Consider the following 21,294-nt stretch of genomic DNA (forward strand, 5'->3'; position numbering starts at 1 on the left):
TTTATATATGGGTATACAGTGTTGGGCTAAGTTAAATAAATGAGGGGATTGAATGGTTTATAAGAAATAGCCTCCATACCACCAAATTATTTTCAATAAGGAAAATTTTTCTGTCAATCTTTGTGGACACACTAGCAACTGTCAAGTACATTACAAATGTTAAGTATTACTATAGCAATACCACAATTTGGAGTATTGGTGATATATTAACAGCAGCCTAGGAAAATAGATTTAACTCTTTTTTAGACATTTTCCCCTTAAGTTCCTCAGCTGAGACAGTTTCTTACTTTCCACATTGCCCTTTGCTTAATTACTGCCACTTTCCCCTCACCAGACAGCTCTGGGAAAGGGGCCATCTAACAGGAACAGAGGCATGAGTGCCAGGTGAGGGGGGCAGTAATAGCAGAGCACATCTAAATTTGGTAAGAGGGTCTAAAAGGCATTTATTCTCAGAAAAACTAGAGACCTGAAGTTTGAAGCCTTCCTTTAGGGTTTGGCCTTCATAATCCTTACCACCTACCTCTAAGTATTAAAACACAGTCATATTCATTACTTGCTGAGACACCCAGGACCCTGTCATTTCCATGAAGGCAATCAGAGAAGACCATCCAGTCGGCGGCGCTAGGTTGTGACTCACCTTCAAGCTTCTTCTTTTGACCGACTGGAGCACACGGCGGTTAGGAGGGTGCTTCTTGTGGATTCGGTTCAAGAAGTCCACTTTGACAACGTGCTGTGAAATGGTGTCCTGGAAGCGGTCAAACACCTGGCACCGATTACTCAGTGTCATATTCTTCTGGTTCAGCTAGGGACAAAGTAGATACACTCCTGTGGTGAACCTCAAAAGGCATCCCCTTACCAAATGGTTAAATGGACCAAATGGGTTCCTTCTGTCAGGAGTTGGTATGTCAACACTCCTGTCAGAGGGCTGAGAATATGCATAAGACTTTCTCCCCCAGCCCTTGCCCAGTTCAGCAAGGGAAACCTGTTATGTTCCTACTTCCTAGAGAGGCTTGAGGGGGACAGGAAATAGGGAATTAGTCAAAATGTACCCTTCCAAATTCAGCCTCTGACAGTCTCCTGTCCAACTCAGACCACCCTTTGTCAGAGTACCCCAACAGCACAGGTTTCCGAAGAGATGTAGGCCGTGGTCCTAAAGAGATCTAGACTCCATTCCTAGCAAGAGACGCTCCCACAGGAAGTAGGACTGTTTCCTATATAGGAGTCTGGCTGGCAGCTGAAATCAGCATGTGTCCTGCCCCATTCCTCCTCTACGGTACTAGGGAACATTAGTAAATCCATCTAGGTATCACAGTCTTGTTCTATAAGAGGCAGAAAACCTTGGACTGCTTTCAGAGGCCAAATGGAGAAAGAAAAGTTTGCAGAGCAGCATACAGAAACGATGCCACATTTTCTCTTCTATATCTGGTCACTACTTTAATTCGAAAGAAAATATCTGTGACAGCTGCCTAATTAGTGAATGAGGAAAACCCCATGAGTAGCTAATAAAATATTACCCAATTAATAATTTCTCATTTGCTGGAAAAGTGCTCTTTAAGATTAGTATTTGGGCAGACTGCTCAGGGTTCTTTTTTCTGGTTTAGCAGAAGGCAAAATGACATACTCACATTGAGCCTCAGAGAAAAGGCTCCTCCTAGATAAACTTTTCTGAGCAGCATTAGTCAAATCAGGAGGGCAAAGCAACTCTTTTTTCCATGTGCACAACTCTATCTGTAATTGAGGTTCTCTCAGTATGAGGTGGGAGCACACTGTCATACTGAGGGCCAAGACTCATTCCATGGTTATCACCATTTGACAGACGATGTTTTAAGCAATAACCTTTTTAATTTGGAAAGGCTACTCTTATGAGGGAGCTGCTCCCCCTGAAGCCCTCTCCCATTCAATCTTGTGAGTGACTATTCTAAGTGCCTATAAGGAAATATCTTAAACCTCCTTTGGAGACAGCAAACTATAGTTTTGTTTCTAACCCTGGGAAACAGTCTGAAAAATGTACCAAAGACTCCTGGGAGACAATGCCCTCATACCATTCATTAAATAAGTTATTATTCAATACCTATTATGCGTCATGACAAGGTGGTTGTAAATAAGTCAAGTAAGAGAAGGCGAAGAACCTTATTTGGTGCTAGGACAGATTATGTGTTCAGTAAATGGCTGACTGTCTGAAAACCATTATATTCATGTCAATTCTCTGAAGTTACTGGGCAGTTAATTGCTAGTGCTAATTCCTGATACACAAGAATAAAATATTTTAGAATTTTCTTAGTTTGTCCCCTCTAAAAATAAAAGGCAGGAAAATATGGAAGCAACTACCATGAGAGCATTTATTTCCATAAGGTTGGATCTAATACACCCCCATTTAGGGCTGTAACATCAACTGCTTAATTCACTGTGGAAGAAATTATTCACAAACAACCAAGTGTTAGAGGGTTAAGTCTGCCTGTACAGCTAAAGCAAGGCATTGTAAGAAAAAGCAAAATGCACAGGTGAGGCATGTCGAAATAACTATAATTGAGTAGGATGGTCTGCAGAAACGCACATCTGAGAGATTATAGTGAACTCGGGTATAAAGCTGACCTTATTATGCTTTCTACTGAATCAGTCCATGCCCCAGCTGTCCCTGTAGAGAACTGAAGGGACACTGCTGTGCTTACCACCACATGTTCGATGTGATTTGGACACATCCATCTGCCCAGGGGCATGGCAGTGAGTGGTGGCTCGAGGCAGTCCATGTGGAACAGAAGGGGGCAATAGTCACACTGGATGAGAGGGGCCACGCGGCAACTCCTGCAAAAAAGAGATGTAAGCCATTACTGTGCCAAGATGGGAGACTTCAAACCAACTCTGCACTGTGGAACAGCCTCTCTCCCTTAATCCTAACCTTTTATCACATCTTCCTCCAGTGATTCAGTTACATTCACGATTAGGAAGATGGATGAAGTTGGGGCCACCACCAGGCTCTCCATTATTCTGTCTTCTAAGAGGACTGTGTCTTGTAAGGAAGGGACTGTTTACTTGGAGTATAGCTAAAGTGGCTGTTAGAGTATGAATGATCAATGCTCAGTTCCCACTGGAGAAAGACAGCCAACTCTACTGATCTTTCTACTCCTTAAAAGAAAGCAACTACCTCATTTAAAAAAAATCACTAGCAACCTTTCTGGTATTCTACTACAGCAAGAAATTTTTCTTCAGTATGAAGCATTCAGAAAAAGTGACAACTAAAGAAAGTTGCACTAGGAAAATGATTTTGCAATGTACTCATGCAAGCATAGTTCAAGAGAGGGAGCTTAAGCAAATGAGAATTACTATTTGTCACTATGATATATTCCTTGAGTCCTCAAGATGCACTGGAGCCACAGTTTGGGCCTGACTCAGTTCTCCTGCTCTACTCTCTAGGTTCTCTATAGCTTTTGCTGTGGAACATTTCTTTTTCATAACTTTTCCCCCTTCTAACACATCCAAGCAACAAGTCCATCTTCAGTAATTGAAGCATCTGGTTTCTGTCACTGAGGAGATCCTATTTGAAGGAAATCAATGTTCCAGGGACACTACAACTGGGGCAAACTAGAGACTTTTGGAAGTCTCCAGTGTGATGCATACTAGCTACCACAGATAACTATACTATTTTAACTTAAAAATTATCTGCTGTTTCAAAGGACTTATGTCTGTGCTGGCCAGAGTTCTTCCTGCTACTTAGTCTTAATATCTCATGCTTCAGTTTATATACAACTCCTCTCATTCTAGCCTCTGTACATAGTTTACAGTACTTTAGTACCATGATTCTTCAGGGATCATTAAGACATTCAAGGTTCTGGTCAATTAGTCACTCAGTCTCTGCTCTCATACCACCAGAATAGGGGTTATCCACATTTAACATATATGGTTTAGAAGAGGTGACAAAAGAAAGAAAAAAACATCATTTGCTGAATATGAGGAAGAGCCCCTTAATACATAAGTACCTATTACACGTGAAGCAGACTTTGACTGGTAAGGGAACGAGGCCATTGTGATCTAACTCATGCTGTGTCTTCTTAACGTTTTTCCCCGTGGTTTCCTCCTTTCTTCTCCTTTTGCTAGAACCTAGAAGAGAAATTGATTGATGGTAGTAAACCTTCTCTGGGTACAGAGTTCCTACCCTGGGATATGGAAACAATATTAAGTGAAAGGAAAAGATCTCAGTACAAGCATGTGCTATGGCCTAGATATGGATCTCTTTCTGAAGCCCATAGGGATGATTTCAAGTGAGAAAAAGAATTAGAAGGGAGACTAAGATATAAGTCAGAACAACCATGATCAGAAGTCACTTGTTCTGTGAAGAAACACATCTAAATGTTTTGCAAACATAAAGTGGTCAGAAGCCTAAGGTAGATACTGGCATCTAAGGAATATAAATGTCAAATGGTCAAAAAGCCTATTCTGTGGGAGTGGCTTAGAAAAAGACTACAGGTTCACTGCATTTTAATAGAAAGCATAAAAGCTAATTCTGTATGCATCCTACAGACCAGTAGGTTTCTTAAGCCTGCCAATTTCACTTTCTCTGGAAGAAAATAAGATCTGGAAGCTTCATGGTATCAAGTAGAAGCCATGACTTGATTAAAAAAAAAGAATGGTAATTTGGTAATATCTATAAAAACTATAAATACGTAGTTTTGACCTAGCAATTTTAATATCAGAAATTTATCCTAAAGATATACACTCACATGTATACAATGATGCATTTACGAAATTATGCTGAAGCACTATCTATAGAAACAAAAGATTACGAACAACTCATATGTTAACAGGAAATTAAACATTAACAGGAAATTAAATTATGGCACATCTATATAATGGATCATTATGCAACTATTAAGAAAAATGGAAGAATGTCTATACTAATATGGAAAGATCACTAGAGCATATTGTGAAGTGAAAAAAGTAAGATGTAGAACAGTATATCAAGTACACTATTGAAGGGGGAAATAACGAGCATATATCTGTATTTGTATATATATGCACAAAGAAATTCTAGAAGGAGATACATGAGAATCAAACAGTGGTTATCTGTGAGGGGTAGAAAGGTGGAAACTAGACAAATAGACAGGGGTGGGAAAGAAATTTTTATTATAAGATTTAATATTTTTTGATATTTGAACCTTGTGAATGTATTACCTATTTTGTAAAAAAAAAAAAAAAAAAAGTGATACTGGGAATGGCGGAAAATAGAAAATTAAATAAGCACTATAAAAGCTAAAACCTTCAAAGATCTCTCCAGGAAGAACTAAGAACAACAACCTGGGACGGTGGCTACACGGACAGTGACCCTATAGGCAGCATGTCCTTTGGCTGGACAATAATCCTTTGGGGAGGTCAGGGTAGGGGAGGGGATAAGATGGTTTGGCTAACCTGGTAGTGCAGTGGTACAAGTCAGTTCATTGGGCAACTGAAATTGGGTAGGGTTCCGCTCCATGGCGGCAGCAATCAGCAGCTCAAAGGGCCGCCTTAGCTGGGGCTGCACATAGTCTGGCTCTGCCGCCACTGGCTCCTCGTCCACGTCAATGATGTCCTCATCGATGTCATTCTGCTCAGAGGTGGGGGTTTCTGTGCTGGCGTTGGATGTGGGCGTGCCAGGCCGGCTGGCTCTCCTCTCCAGGATCCGGGCATGGGCAATGGCCTTGAGTTCAGTTTTGCTAGCTGATCTGTCCAACAAGTCAGTGTCACTGCTGGGGGATGTAGTCCGTTTGCCGGATTTGTCTACCAGTCCATTGACATGGCCCAGCTCCTTTTTCTGCTCTCGCTTCTGTGCAAATGAACAGGTGGGCCCATCACATAAAGTACCACAAAATAGAAAGAGATGGATGCTACAAAGTCCTGCTAGACGACTAACCAAAACTATGAAAGTCTCTAACATATCCAGACTCATCCACCAAGAGACTTGGAACAGAGACCTGTTAAAGTTGACAAAACTACATCTGAACTAAACTGGCAAAACTATTGCAGCAGGGACTCACCAAAAATCACGGAAAGTTAGAAACAATTATACAAATCACACATCATTTACTCTCATTATATAATACACAGTAGAAGGGTAAAGGGATAAAAAATTAACACAATTAGCAAGAATAAACTTAGTGAAACTGAGAACAGTGAGAATAATATAGTGAGAACCAAGATTACTGTAGTTTGCCTTGGAGCATCCTGACCTTCTGAATGGTTTTATTTTGCTCAAAATAAAGTCTGCAAAATCAAAGGTATTAAGTAAAATAGGCAAGCAGAGCTCCCTGTCCAGGGAGATTGGGTGCCGGCCCAGAAGGTAACCGCACTACAAGGTAAAAGGTAGTGGAGGATAGCAACTCAGCAATCATGGTGTCCAAGAGCGGTGACTTTAAATGTTTCAGGTTTAACTAGAACTCTGAAAGTGACACTTCTTTGAATAGGATGGTGGGAAAATGAAAAAAGATTAAGTGTACTCAGTAGGACTGGATGACTGACAATACATTTTCCTCTAGGACTCCAAACAGAATGGTCAAATGAAAGTTTAACACTGGTCTCTAGTCAGGAGACCTGTGATCCTAGTTCTGCCACTGATTCCCTGTGATTTTGTGTAACTCAAGCTAGTGGACAGGGATTTTTCTCATCTGTAAACTAGGACTAGTAAAACTTTTCTTCTTTCAGGGATATGGTGAAGATAAATAGGATCACATATATGAAAGGCATGGCTCTGAGTTGGGAGAAGATCTAGCCTCTACTAAGAATAGGACCTGAACATCAGAAGTTGATGAGGCTCGGAGGGTGTATCATTTCAATCCACTTCAGTGTAAGTATAGGAGGCCAAAGCGGAGAAGAGGTGGTGGTGGTGGTGTGGAAAAGGCAGATTTGGCTCTGTCTGGTAGGCAAATCTGAGAGCATGTCAGAGTGGCATTTCAGAAAAACCACACTGTGTTACAAAAAGGCATACTATAACCCCCACAGCAAGTAGCTCTGTGTCTAGAAAATTGGTGAAGATGTAATACAGCTTTAGAGTGAGACAGAATTTCATTTACATCTTGGTTCTGTCAATTCCTTTGAGTCCTTGGGAAAGTTATTCTGCATTTATGAGCCTCAGCTTCTTCCTTTCTAAAATGGAGATACAACCATCAGCACCCATAGATGGTTATATGGATTAAATACCATATGTAAAATACCTGGCATATGATGGGCACTAAAATAATGTTTCTTTTCTCCATCTTCTTTTCCTGGCTTTCCCTCAGCCATTTCTAATCCTTTCACATCCATTCTTTTGAGTGACAAGTTTCTGAAAGGCTTCCTGGCTGACAGGTGCCTCTAGCTGGTCCTGTTCTAATCTGATACACAGGAAGAGATCTTGGAATGTGAACAGGCTGGAGGACAGCTTGTTTTGCGGACTTTAGGAGAAATTAAACTACAGTTGGGATTAGGTGGTTGGCTTGGCCTTGGCTTGCTTTTTAATAGGAACCCTTGTACATACACTGAAAAATAATGTCTGCCTAACTATTTACCTTCTTCTTAAAGGCTGAAAACTATTACACACATAAACCACAATCTCTGAATCATCTCATCCTGTTTCTGCAACCAAGGAAGTCATCATTCATTGTGACATCATGTTCAGGCACAGGAAAATAGAAGTGATGTCACAACAAAGGAAAGTTGCTTGATGTATAATTAGTGTAGGGGGATGGTTACAATTCGCAGAAAAACTGTAATCTACAGCCTATAATCTGAGGATTGGTTCTTTCATAATCTGGGTGGAAACACACCTACTTCCTTTTTTGATAAGGAAGAATTTAGTTTTTACACCCCACAGAAACTCTCAAAGTAGAAAACAATGTTCTCAAAGCCAGTATCAAATTATCAAAGCTGAGGGAAGGGGAGCTAGAGATATTAGGCAGCCTGGGGTACAAGTGGGTTCAAAGTCTTTCTCCCCATACATCTGGCCATATATTTTGGATACCAGCAACATATTTGCTTCAGGGTGAGGGAAATCCTTTTTCCATCAAGCTGGAGAAGCAACCTTCTTTTTCTTCAGTTACTTTTAGCCATGGATATAGCTGCCATATTCAGGCCACTTATCAGGAGGTCTACAAGGAGATTAGACTACTCCTGTCACTAGTGAATGAACATGGCTCAGCAAATTAACACATCTCTTCTGCCCATTTCAGCAGCCCATGTTTGGATTTTAGGCCCTACTGGATTCCAAACAGTCACCATGGGGAAAATGAGGGTGATTCCAGGGCTGGAAGAGACAAGAAGGGATGAAAATACCTTCAGGGCCAGGCCATCTTAGCTCCAGAATTTCAGTGCTCTATACTCAGCATTCTCAGCAAAGCTTTCAGAAAATTACCTTTCGACGAACAGTGCACCGGTGACACATCCACTCCCCAGGAGGCAACATCTCTTCACTCAGTGGAGGGTTACTGTGGAGAAAAGACAAGGGCATTACTAAGTTAACTAACCTTTTGAAGCAGCAGGAAAAAGCCTAGCTAAGTCTGACACAAAGCTGCATGTCCCTCAATTCCTACTTTGGCTAGTCCTGAAGTATTGTTAGGGCTCTCTCATCATTAAAAATGCTTACTTGGCATCATATACAATAACTTAAAAGTGTGAGCATCCCTTCTCACATCTTAGAAACAGAAGCCAAATCCAGAGCTGTTAACACTGAGCTTACAGGGAAAGATATAAAGAACAAATTTGGAGCCCTGAGAGACATTCCCAAACTCTGCGCCATGCTAATAAAAGCACTGATAGGTCCTCTACACTTGTTCAGTCTGTTGGTGTAAATTCAAGTTCCTGAACTGCTATTCAAGGCTTTCTATAACACAGCCTCTGTCAGGTGCCCTTCCCTCTAGTCAAACTGAAGGCTTGCTGTTTCTTCCTTTAGAACATTCTTCCCCTAGAAAGCCATGCCTGTCAAATTCCTATTCGTCCTGTAAGGCCTGCTTCAATCAGACTATGGTAGATTAAAGATGATTGCAAATTCTTTGCTACTCCTTCCATTTAGAGGCAGTCCATTTCTTTTCTGTTGTCTTGAGCTTGTCTTGTGACTGGTTTTTACCAACAGAATGTAGCCGAGGGGTGACAATGTTGTAACTTCCATGGTTGGGTCTTAGGAGACTGCAGATTCCATTTTTACATGCTTGGAATGTTCCATCTCAGAGCCCTGCTGTCATGCTGTGAGAGGCCACACAGAGGAGACTTAGACACTTCAAGTAACAGCTTCTGCCAATAGCCAGCACTACTGCTATGTGACTGAACCATTTTGGACCAGGCCAGCTCAGTTGAGCTTCCAAATGACTGCAGTTCCATACAACAACATGTTGAACAGAAAAATCACCAAGCTGAGCCCAGTCCACCCTCAGACTTGCGAGAGATAATAATTAGTGTCTGTTTTAAGCCATGATATTTTGGGGTAGTTTGTTACTCAACAATAGATAACTGAGCACAGCTCTTCCTGAATACTCAGACATCCTAGATCCCTGGCTGCATGGTTTAGTTCTCTTTTGGCACTTTTCATGCTTTCCCTTGTATGACAATTCTTTCTTTTATTAGAGGGATCAATACAAGGATAAAATCTCTTTCTTCTTTGTATCTTTATAAAAAAGAGGTCGTGCACACAGTAGTCACTCAGTAAGTCAATACTGAATCAAAATCAGAGCTGTGTAGGCCTGGCCTTACTCTAATTTTGATTCAGTATTGACTTACTGGGTGACTACCGTGTGCGCAACCTCTTTTTTAAAAATCAATGATTTTCCAGATCACTGATTTCCATTAAAGTTATACCAGGAGCCATATGAGACTCTATTAAATCCTTAGGAGGTTCACATTTATAATGTCTATACAGCAGTTGTTCTCAAAGTGTGGGCTTAAGACCAGCAGCATTAGCAACATCTGGAAACTTACTATAAGTGCAAATTCTGAGACTTCAACTCCAGGACTACTGAATCAAAAATTTTTGGGGGGTAGGGCTCAGCAACTGTATTCAGCAAACTCTCCAGGTGATTCTGTTCAACGCCAAAGTTTGAAAACCAGTGTTATACAGAATAAAGCTACACTTACGCTTAAGAAATTCCCACATGTGGTTCCTGGAGTCACCTACTAGGAATAGTAAGGAGGAAATTTTTCTTCAAAAATATGGAAAAAATACTAAAAAAATACTCGAGGGCTGAATATATAAAGATTCTCCATTAAGTCCCAGGGCTTAAAGCTATGCTGCTTTGCCATTTCTAAAACAGCACTTGGTTGGCAAATTTTCCTAGCTCCTACTCTGCCATGCTTCCCAGGAGCCCTGAGCATGCACGTCAGGATAACCGACCAAGCCCTCACAAGTCATTGCTTCCTTTTCTTTCCCATTGCCTTGGTGGAATCCCAGGAGGATCCTTATCAGGAAGCAGAAAACTGGAGGCACACACTGGCCTGTGGAGAGAGGTCTTCAAGCCCTGGAGGACCATAGGTGAATGTCACCTGCAAAGTCTACCCTTGTTTTCTCCAATATAATTCTGCAAAGACCACAACCATATTGATGAAATGCATGCACATAATTTGTAAAGGCCTAGAGACTCTGCTCTGCTTCAGCAGCTGTCATATTAAAATTAACCCTGAAAAGGCTGTCATTTCTGATTCTGTTTTTCATCATTTCTTTTTATCTGCCCACTGGCTTTGTACCAAGATACCCTAAACCAAACATGTAAAGCAGAGAAGGGTGAGGCAAGGTGGTACAGGCTTAGATCTTTTATCGAGATGTGAATGGCTACTCTTCATATTTTCCCCAATCTATTCCCAATCCTGTTGGCAAAGGGATTTATTTAAAACACAATTCTGTATATATCATCCTCCTAATTAAAACACCCTTCGATATCATCCCATCTATTACAGTATAATGTTCAAGCTCTTTAGTACTGTAGGATGACCCCTATGGCCAGAACTCTACCTCTTCTTCCAGCTTCATAAGTCTGGTGGTTCCCTACACAGTCCATACTGTTTCTCAACTCTGTCTCTGCTTTTTCTAGAGCCACTACCCACAACCACAAAAACTGAGCCTTTCTGCACTCCTTCACCTGGTGTATTCCTTAAGACTTCTCTATTCCCTATAGCGCTTCTGTGCCACACTGTATGAACTGAAATGTATGCACCCAAATCCCCTTCTCCATGCCTCACTTATCTTTGTACCTCCACAGTATATAAGGCCTGGCACACAGCAGGTACTCGATAAAGTGTTAAAGAACTGGGGAACACTAAAAGAATGGGCTTCTAGGAGGTGAATATAACCCTTTCAAAGTCATGAGGCAAAGCAATACAACTGGGCAGGCATTTGATTGGTGGCTAATTCACACATAAAATTATTCATGTTTTCTAAGTCACAAAACAATAAGACACCAAAGTCCATACTTGCAAACCTGAACTTCATACACAACTACCCCACTCTACTCATTTAAATTTCCTTTAAACAATTTGATTTCTTGTTTCTCTTTAACACTAGGAAAAAATGCTTAAAATTTGTATTAAGAGGCTCTCAAAAGTAGCTCCTGGTTGGTTTCTAAAGGATCACTTTAGATACTAACTTTAAGAACACATGTTTTTCAGAATTCTAGATTATGGCCACGGGCTCCTTATATCTGCCCCAAAGTATAGGAGGAGGGCTGTATGTTTTTAGAGTAGTGTTGGGAAGTGTAAGTATGTCTCCAGGATGAACACAGAACATTTAAGAGTAAGGCCTTGTTGGGATTTTGCTGCTTTCTTAAAGACAGAACACGCATCTTGAAATAAGTGTGAAAATGTGGTATCTTGAGAGAAGGCAGTAATATCTAAGATGGGATGGAAAGGGAAGGAAGGTCTATGTTCCTAGAAAATGGTCATCACAGGCAGAGCTGGAACAGAGGAATCACCCATCAAAAAGCTTTGTCATGAGCTATTTCCTCTTTGCTCCTAGCAATTCCTTTTTAGCTATTTAGAAGGCAGTTTTTCAATTTAAAAGGAGAAAGATTCATGTAATGCCTCCAGGAAAGACAGACTCTGATTGGGTAACAAGCTAAGAAAGTAGCTCTTGCTTGGAAAGGCTGTTTTACCAACAGAAAAGTTTTGTTCCATATCAAATACTGCCAACAGGGAAAGGATTCCAGGGAGAAAGATTTTACAGTCTCAGGGGCTCCTGTACACATCCTGAGGACTTCTCCACCTAAGCTGCCCATCTTAAAGCTCCTTCCCACGAAAAAATGGTGTATCCAAAAGTTTAGTGTGCGACTTTGAAATAATTACAGGCATACCTTGGAGATATTGTGAGTTTAGTTCCAGGTCACCACAGTAAAATAAATATCACAATAAAGTGAGTCACATGAATTTTTTGGTTTCCCAGTGTATATCAAAATTATGTTTACCCTATACTGTAGTCTATCAAGTGTGTGAGAGCATTGTCTAAAAAAAGTACATACCTTAATTAAAAAACACTTTATTGTTAAAAAATGCTAACCATCATCTGAGCCTTGAGCGAGTTGTAATCTTTTTGCTGCTGGAGGGCCTTACCTTCAATGTGTAAAAACTACAGTATCTGTGAAGTGCAATACGACAAGATATGCCTGTACACGCATGCCAGTCTTTAAAATCATGATATGCTTGTCAAGAAAAACAATACTCTGTCCTAGCTCTCTCTCGTCCCTATATACCAATGAAGACAGGGTGCTGAGGGCCATTCTCTACAAAAGGAAATCATTAAAAGTTAAAAGTCAAGTAGTGCTGAAATTACTCTATCAGAGTTTCCGCTGTTCAGTAGTGAAAACCATGAAAACACAATGAGCCAGTGTTGCTTGTAAAGACATCAATATGCTTCCTAATCACTAAAGCTTAGAAATAGCAGTGATAATCTCATCTTACATCTAGATAGTGTATTACAGTTCACAAGTATTTTCACAGATGCTCTTATTTGATTTTCAGACCATGCTCTGAGAATTAATTCTTATTCCCATTGTACAGGTGAGAAAACTGATTTATCTAAAGCCATGGAGCAGTAAGTAGCAGAATTAAAACCCACATCAGTTTCCTTTCAAATCTTGAGCCCAAGCTGTTTTCAAGAACCTTTGGTAGTTCTCTTACTTCTGAGGAACACAGTGGAATATCCATCTGGATGTCTTCCTCAACCTCGAGGTGGGACATTTCCTTCTACATCAGTCAATATTTACTGAGTTCCCAGTTTACTAACCAGTGCCACACAAAGTAAACAAGTTACGATCTACTCCATCAAGAAACACAGCCTCTGTGGAGAAAGGACCATAATCATTTATTCACTCAAGCATTTATTGGACACTCTTTTTTTATGTTAGGCAACATGCTAAATGGTGAAATTTCAGACATGGCTCTTGCTCTCAGGGATCACAGGCTAGAGACAATGTGGAAAGGACAGTTGGCAATGAGACCACATACAATCAACTACAAACTGATTCTTGCCATACAGATCTAAATAAGACTCAGTTGCTCATGGATGCCAAACTCAGTAAACAGCACCAGAAGCTTGGTCATTAGGTGCCAGGTGACCTTTGCCTTTTCCCTGCTCTTTCCATAATCACAGCTATTCAGCAAATGATAATTCAGCCAGTGATCTTTTAAAGATGGTAAAGTTAACAAGTTTTAGAAGCAGGTATTACTTCTGCATTTTGAAAAATTACCTCATAATAGAACTTTCTGGGAGTGGGGCATTTTCCTGGGAATAGATGTTTAAGTACATTTCATGCACGATGGTATTTGAACCTTTAGATTCCTTCTGAAACCGTCCAAGTCCTGGGAAGGAAGGTGAGTCCTGGAATAGTTATCTTTGGTATGTGAGCTGGTTTGCCTTGGAAAACTGGTAGCTCTTTAGCCAACAGGCCAAGGGCCTCTATTTTCCAGCTTCAAAAGAATATGGCTCAAGTGCTTCAAGACAGGCACTCTTCTCCACAGCAGAGTAGAGAGTGCCCTGTGAGGATAGAGATCCTGGAGAATATCTTCCCATCTTCACTGCTGTGGATGTTTCCTTCCAGATCATTTGTTAAGAAGCTTTGGTCTGCAATTCCTGGCCAGAAAGTGCCTGTTCACTGCTTTCCAACTTGCTATTTATTTTAACCACTACCTGATCTTAAAGACATTGTTAGCTATAAAATAGTTCATAACAATAGAGCTCTAAATATTCAGAGATTGTACAATTGAAGGATTTGCATCTCAGAGTTTGGTGTGGCTCTGTGAGGCCTGAGAGGACCTATAAACTGTTAAAAGGAACATCTGTACACAAACCAGTTAGAAAGCTGGTCAAGGACATTAATTTTTCAATATTAAAACTTCTAAAGCCAACTTCTGTAGGGCTCTAGCATCTACAATCCCATAAACAAATCCAAATGACTTGTCTCTGTTGCTGATGAGGATGTCTATGTAGGTCTATTCTGGGAGTCATCAAAGAGAAAACCACAAAACAGCTAACTGTAATGCCTATACTGACAGACCTCTCCGTGTCAAATATTAAAAGCCCAGAGCAGGATGATGCCAGCTCACAGCCAAAGGACAGAGTTCACTTTTAATTTAGAATGCCTCTTTCATTCACTAATGAGGCTGCAGCTCACTACTGCAAGTGGAAGACGTTGGTAGTTGTCATAGTTCTTGGCTCTCTAATTAAGGGGATCTATTTCAAGTCATATATACCAGTATGGCTGACCTGAGTCTAACTTCACTCATTTCCCTTGCCTATTAATACTTGTGAACCTGCAAGACATTAACATTTACTTCAGATTTAGCCCCACCAGTGGGACCTGTTGCTCCATAGTTCTGTGTTAATTATCTAACCAGCACAAGCAGTTTTTCAATATGGAACTGGAAGGGAGAAGGGGGAGGGGAACAAAAGAACAAAGGGGAGAGGAGAGAGATGGAGGGAAAGAGGAAGATAGGGAAGCAGAAAGACTGTGTTTTATTTCAAAGACCTATTTTTTTGCATCACAACATGCAGATAAAAATGGTGTTGGACTCTAGACTTGTTCTTTAAAATGTTAAGTTAAATGTATAGCATGCAATTGTCCATCTGGCTAAGTGACAATGACATTTTCAAACTTGAGCCAAAGGCAGCCAGAGAGACATGAAAATATCATTTAACCAAGTTAGAAGCTCTGGTCTATGTCTTAGGACAAAAGGAAGCAAGGAGATAAAAAATATTTAAGAAAGAACGCTCTCTGTTTTTTCTTCCTGGGCCGACAAAATATTCTATTTAATACAAACACTTAACAGGAACACTGTGCAAATAGCATATCTGTACACAGTATACCAACAGTCTTCTACTCGGGTTCTCTTCTAAAAGAGGTCAGTCGCATGAACTGGTTCCTGTCAGAACCCATCATTCTCTAACAATCAGAAGTTTTCTAGCTATATATGGCCATTTTAGTTGAAATAAAATATCAGACTAAGAAATATCTCAGTGGCTCCCCACCACCATCTGTATATCCCTTCCCTTCTTTTCGTGGTGGTGGGGTGTTCAGCAAGCAAACAATAGCACTGAGCAGTTTTGATTTTTAATTTCACAGTTCATGGGTCTCATCCATCCATCTGAGGTCCACTACCAGATAAAAATCCTGCAATTATATTTAATAGCACTATGTAAGATTTTTTGCAAAAGACAATACATACTCAGAACAGATCTATTCCCTCAGACTGGTCCTGCTGCCCTTGGCTAGCTCAGGAAATGTGTTGGTACTAGCCAAAATAGGAGTAAAGGTGATTGCTGACAGGACCACAATCAGGTCTCAGCCTCCCAGCAGCCATCTTGATCTATAAAGGGATCTATGAGCATAGAAAACAAGCCTTTTATAAACTGAAACCAGCTACTCCTGGAAAAGCTAAGAAGTCCTGGGTAAAATTTAACTTAAAATTACTTTTTAAAATTTAAATTAAAAACTATATTAACATATCCAAATTTAATGGTCTATGTTTCGAGAGCACAAAATTCAATAAAATTTAAATGTCAACAGAAATAGTAAGCTTCCTTTGGACACTGTGAGGCCATCACCTTTTATCTTCAAGTATGGCTTACCTTTCGAAGGCAGGGAAGTGGTCATATTGAAGAATATTGAAGAGATCAAAGTATAGATAAATTTCATGGGGTCCCCGAATCTTAATTCCCTATTCTCCTTCATCCCAGTTATTGACTAGAATACGGCTAATGCCACAAAGTACATAAAAAAAATACAAGGACTGCTGTTTTTTTTCATGCAAAGCATCAGTAGCAGTTAACAAGGAGACCAATGAAGTGCCAGGCAATTACAAATGTCCCATTGAGAAACTTAGCTAGTTGCGTCACTTCCACGGGCATACAATCCTTCCAAACTAGGTGCGTCCCCAAATTTTATCGCCTTCTATATAAAGCTGGCCTGTGACATCCTCCCAGTGAAGGACACCTGGAGAAGAGGGTTACTAGTTAGTGCAGGAAAAGGAGGAGGGAGGGTAGAGCACCAACAGTTATACCAGGTGTTTGACTCTGCAAACTTCTCTACAAGCTGAGCCGGGTACCAGAGGGCCTGATCTACTACAGATTTGACTATTCTTGCAATCCTGGCTTCTCTGGAATGGAAAATAACCTATAAACATTTTTTAAATGGGTTTCTTTCATTAACCTCATGATAGATATAGGAGCCCACCTGTTTTGGATAAGAGTTAACATTCTGGCCTCAACAGCCACTTTCTAACACTCTTAGGAAATATTCCACTGGAAAGAGAAACCAAAAATTGTAAATATATTCCAGAAAAGTTCTCAGGGGTATGGAAAACTGATTACTGTTCAGCGGCCAAATTTTAGTGGACTATCAAGAACAAGGCAATATAGCTGGGCCAAACTATTCTTGCAGACACAGTTCAGGGAATCTGGACCAATTTATATCGTATAGATACTGGGTCTAAAATTCTATAAAGGCTGGGAAAACTAAAAAACATTAATAATGTCTTCATTTGATATCCAACTAAATATGGAGAGCAGGTTTCTACTTAAGACCCAGCACCTTTTCCCTAAGGAGGATTTCTGCTTCATTTACCCTCCTCTCTCTGACAGGGTCTTCTAGTTAAAGAAAAGGAGGGAGAATAATGCTATTATTTGGACCAAAACAGCATAGGGTTTATTCCCTCCTTCTTTTTCCCTTACCCTCTCCCCTCCCCCAATTTTACTCATAAACCTCCCTGCCCTACATGACTGAAGTAATCTCCTGGGCATGTTGTCAAACTGTGCTGTCGTGGTTTGATGCCACAGCTAAGTGCTGACTTGGGTTGCTGAAGCCTTCTAGTTATACCTCCACTGACCTATTTAGGAGTTAAACATTACTTCTCAGAGACAGAGCACCATGATTTTTCCCTTTGGCCCTCTTTTCTCTCAGATGGTTCCTAACCAAAGAATGATCAATCACCCTTAAAGACCTGAATGTGTGTGCAAAAATGGTAAGATTTGCAGCAAGCATCCAAGCCTTGGACATGAGCTCTTTCCCATAACTTAAAAAAATTGCCAACACTTTTCTTACTATGCAGCTTACTTTGACACTTACAAACTACAGCCTGCAGTCAAAGATGTCTGATATGGAATTAAGCATTAAAATTAAGTTAGAATGGCTATCATCTATGGTAGGAAAAACCATAAGGACTACAGAGGATAAAGTAAAACAGGAATGATAAAACATTTATCAAAACACCAAAATTAGTTACAGAATTTTCTCTACCTTTAAGATGCTCTTATGAAAAATGGCAAGTGAGATCAAAGAAAGCTGAATTTAACCAACCTAGGTATACAACTGCTACAGGTTTACACACATTTAATGAGATTAATGGTATAAAATTTTCATAATGTATTTTGACCAATAATTGATGGCTGTCAATGGAAAAAGTTCACTGTAGAACTTCCCTCTAATGTTTCCAAAACTCAGTAGAACTTTATCTGATGGTTCAGTGAATATGAGAATTAAAACGCTCCCAGTTCATCCCAGGAGCCCAGGATGGGGGTTGGGGGTGGGGTGAGAAGCAAGATAAGAGTAGCTCTACATTGCCCAGGTTTGTAATGCAGAGACTTACCTAAACTCACTTGAAGTTCTGTGCATTATATTAGCTTCTCTGCTCTGTTCTCTGCACAAATGCATACAGGAGAAAAATAATACTCCACATCCCTCTGAATATCACAGCTGGATAAAAGCCTGTAAATGTGCCTGTGCTACCACAAACAAAGTTCCACCCTGGAGCTTGAGCTTGCTAGTAATTCTGAGAGGTTCCCCAATTCCTGCCTGGCCTGGAGGTGATGTGATGTTTTTGGATTATGGTTAAATTCAAACCCTGTGGAGAGTCCTCTCTTGCTCACTTGAGCTTATTTCAAAAAGAGCCTCATGCAGAGCCCAAATCAGTGGGAAAGGCTGATGCTAGGTTCAGGCATGGAGTTTTCCCTGCTCTTCAGTTACTCTCTCTGTCTTTTGTCCTTTCAAGACAAGGAAACATTTTATGAGAGTTATGCTGTACAATTTATCAGAAAACAGAAAAGGACAAAGATTAAATACCAAAGCTATTAACATACAGGAAAGCAAATGTAATTAGGGAAGAAGGAATGTTCACTGTGTTAACAAAGGTACACTGCACTTGGAAGAACCCAGACATAATTTCTGTTTCCCAAACAGTATTTATGTTTGCACATCTCTCATTTGTAATACCACTAGGTATTATGCAGTGGTGAGCAGAGGAAATGGGTCAGCCCTTCGTAAATTGAAGACACTGTATGTCAAAAATGCATTTAATACATGTAACCTACCAAATATCATAGCTTAGCCTAACTGGTTTCTACTGAACGTATATCACTTTTGCACTACCATAAAATCAAAAAATTATAAGTTGACCATTGTAAGTCAGAGATTGTCTGTAGTTTAGTGAGCCTTTAGTACACAACAACAAAAGAGAAAAGAGCTCTTTAAGTCAAGTTTTCCATTACAAAATTTTATCGATCTGTAAGGTGTACTTAGAATTGCTTATTGTGAATTGACTACTATAACAACTCTATGTAGTAGTCAAGTTCCTTTCTGCTGATGGGTCAAATCAATGATTTCTCATTTTATCAGTGTCTATTGTACCCCTCTGTATCTTTTGCTTTCCACACAAATGTGCTAAAACATCATCTGCTAAAACGTCATCTTCATTCTATTTGTTGAGATCTACATTTAGAAATAACCTTAGGCTTGTCTATGGCCATGCCACCCTGAACAAGCCCAATCCCATCTGATCTGGAAGTTCAGCAGGGTTAGGCCTGGTTAGTACTTGGATGGGAGACCACCTAGGAAGACCAGGTGCTGTAGGCGTAAAAAAAAATAAAAAATAAGGAATTGTAAGCTGACAAGGTCCTTGCAATCTGTGAGGTCAACCAAGGGTTGCCTCACCTAAAAATAAAATAACTTTAGGTTTAAAGGATGAAGTTTTTAATATCTGTAAATGGCAGGCAGAAAAAGAAGTCACCTTCTTATTCTTCTTAACTGCTCTAGAGTCATGGGAAACGCAGTCAGCTAGTGACCTGTGCATGCGTCCTGGGCATGGTGACAAATCCGCAATACCAAAGTGCCTTTCTGAAATTTGGTCTAGGACTTGCACTGAATACAATGTCCTCCTCTTTCAGGAAACTGGCAGGGGAACAGCTGTACTCCTGTCCTGCCTCTTGGGAGGCTAGCATTAGGCATAGGTCCTCTTATGTGTCATTCATTGAATGGCAATGCAGCTGGCTATGTTGTGCTCCCTGGGGACTCTAAGTCAAAGGAAAAGCACAGTGGATGTAGAAAACAACCTTTTCCCCTTGCTCTGGTGACTTAAAACTCTGGCACCTTAAAATAAAAATGTACTTCCAGGAGCTTATGCTGCATTATCATAGTAAGTGTCATCATAACCCCAACCAGAACCTTCTACCAGGATAGCCTGCTTAACTACATACCCAAGGAATTGCTGTATATGTGCTAAGGGTAAGACAAGAAAGTTCAGATGGATTTCAACACTCTTCCCTATAACAAAAAGAAAACATTCACCTTCATGTATTTTCTATTACCATGTCACTTGTAGAAGAAAAAATGTACCCATTTCTGTAAAGAAGCAGGACAGGACACTAGGTAGCAAAATTCCTCTTGGGAGCATCAAAACAGACTGTTTCTTTTTACAAGCTATATAAAACCTGCAGGCAAATATTCTCTGTATTCTCTCCATATTTACTGCTACTTAGGCTTAGGAAGACATATATAAACAGGTAAGTTCGTTGTAGTGTACAAATAACTTTTTGTTCTTGTTAACCAGGTTCGAAAGACAGATCATCTATTTGGAATTATTTCCACCCCAAGCTGTTACCAATCAAATTGAGGAAATAAAACCTTCCTCTTTAAACTAGGGCCTCCAAGTATAAGAAGTGCCTACAGAAATTTTCTATTGTGGCTGGTAGGTGGTGGGTGGACATCCTGACTTAAGGCAGGTGGTGGATTTTTTTTTTTATGCTTCGTCTAGGGCAGTAGTCTCCAAACTTTTTGGAACTGTGGACCAGTGTTCCTATGAGAATCTAATGCCTGATGATCTGAAGGGGAGCTGAGGCAGTGATGCTAGTACTGGAAGTGGCTGCAAACACATATTAAGCTTCGCTTGCTTGCCAGCCACTCACCTCCTTCTGTGCGGCCTGGTTCCTAACAGGCCACCGAATGATAACAGTCCACAGCCCGGGGGTTGGGGACCCTTGCTCTAGAGTAACTTCCAGCCTTGGATTTCTTTGCTGAGAAGGGTCACTCAGAAAAGTTGAAACAGCAAAATACTAAACCACATTTTAAGGTTCTCTATTGAAATGCACCATCCTGACTGGAGTTCACAAAAGAAACCCTTTACTGACTGTCATTATATAGACAATATAGGCACAGACATTAAATGTGTTTAAATCAACCATCTTTTTCTAGTTAAGACTCAAAAATTGAAAAATAAAAAGACAAGGTAAGTGAAAAACCACCCACAGATTGGGAGAACATATTTGCAAATCATATATCTAACAAAGGACTTGTATGTAGAATATATAAAGAACTCTTAAAATTAAATAAAAAACCAAATAACCCAATTAAAATTAGACAAAGGATATGAATAGACATTTCTCCAAAGAAATATACAAATGGCCAACAAACACATGAAGAGATGTTTAATATCATTAGCCATCAGGGAAATGCAAATCTAAGCCTTAATGAGATAGTACTTCATACTTCAATGAGATTGCTTTAATCAAGACAGATAACAACAAGCACTGGAAAAGATGTAGAGAAAATAGAACCT

General features: G+C 40.1%; 1 protein-coding gene and 1 pseudogene across 4 annotated transcripts in view; one reads left to right on the forward strand and one right to left on the reverse strand.

Moving 5' to 3' along the window:
• PHF12 (PHD finger protein 12) overlaps nucleotides 1–21,294 on the reverse strand; it is a 37,925-nt gene that overhangs the window by 10,038 nt on the left and 6,593 nt on the right. For all 4 annotated transcript variants that reach the window (XR_005658047.1, XR_005658048.1, XM_039886112.1 and 1 more), the window contains exons 3-7: nucleotides 8,354–8,426; nucleotides 5,401–5,794; nucleotides 3,975–4,095; nucleotides 2,670–2,802; nucleotides 638–802 (exon numbers count right to left, since the gene is read on the reverse strand). Coding sequence is in view for 2 of the 4 variants with exons in the window: in XM_039886112.1 (XP_039742046.1) it covers nucleotides 638–802; nucleotides 2,670–2,802; nucleotides 3,975–4,095; nucleotides 5,401–5,794; nucleotides 8,354–8,426 (886 nt within the window). In the remaining 2 variants the exon portion in view is untranslated. The remainder of the gene's footprint in view (nucleotides 1–637; nucleotides 803–2,669; nucleotides 2,803–3,974; nucleotides 4,096–5,400; nucleotides 5,795–8,353; nucleotides 8,427–21,294) is intronic.
• Nucleotides 19,199–19,316, forward strand: LOC120621233 (uncharacterized; annotated as a pseudogene).

Source organism: Pteropus medius, unplaced genomic scaffold (genome assembly GCF_902729225.1).
Source record: "Pteropus medius unplaced genomic scaffold, Ma_sr-lr_union100, whole genome shotgun sequence".
Lineage (NCBI taxonomy): Eukaryota > Metazoa > Chordata > Mammalia > Chiroptera > Pteropodidae > Pteropus > Pteropus medius.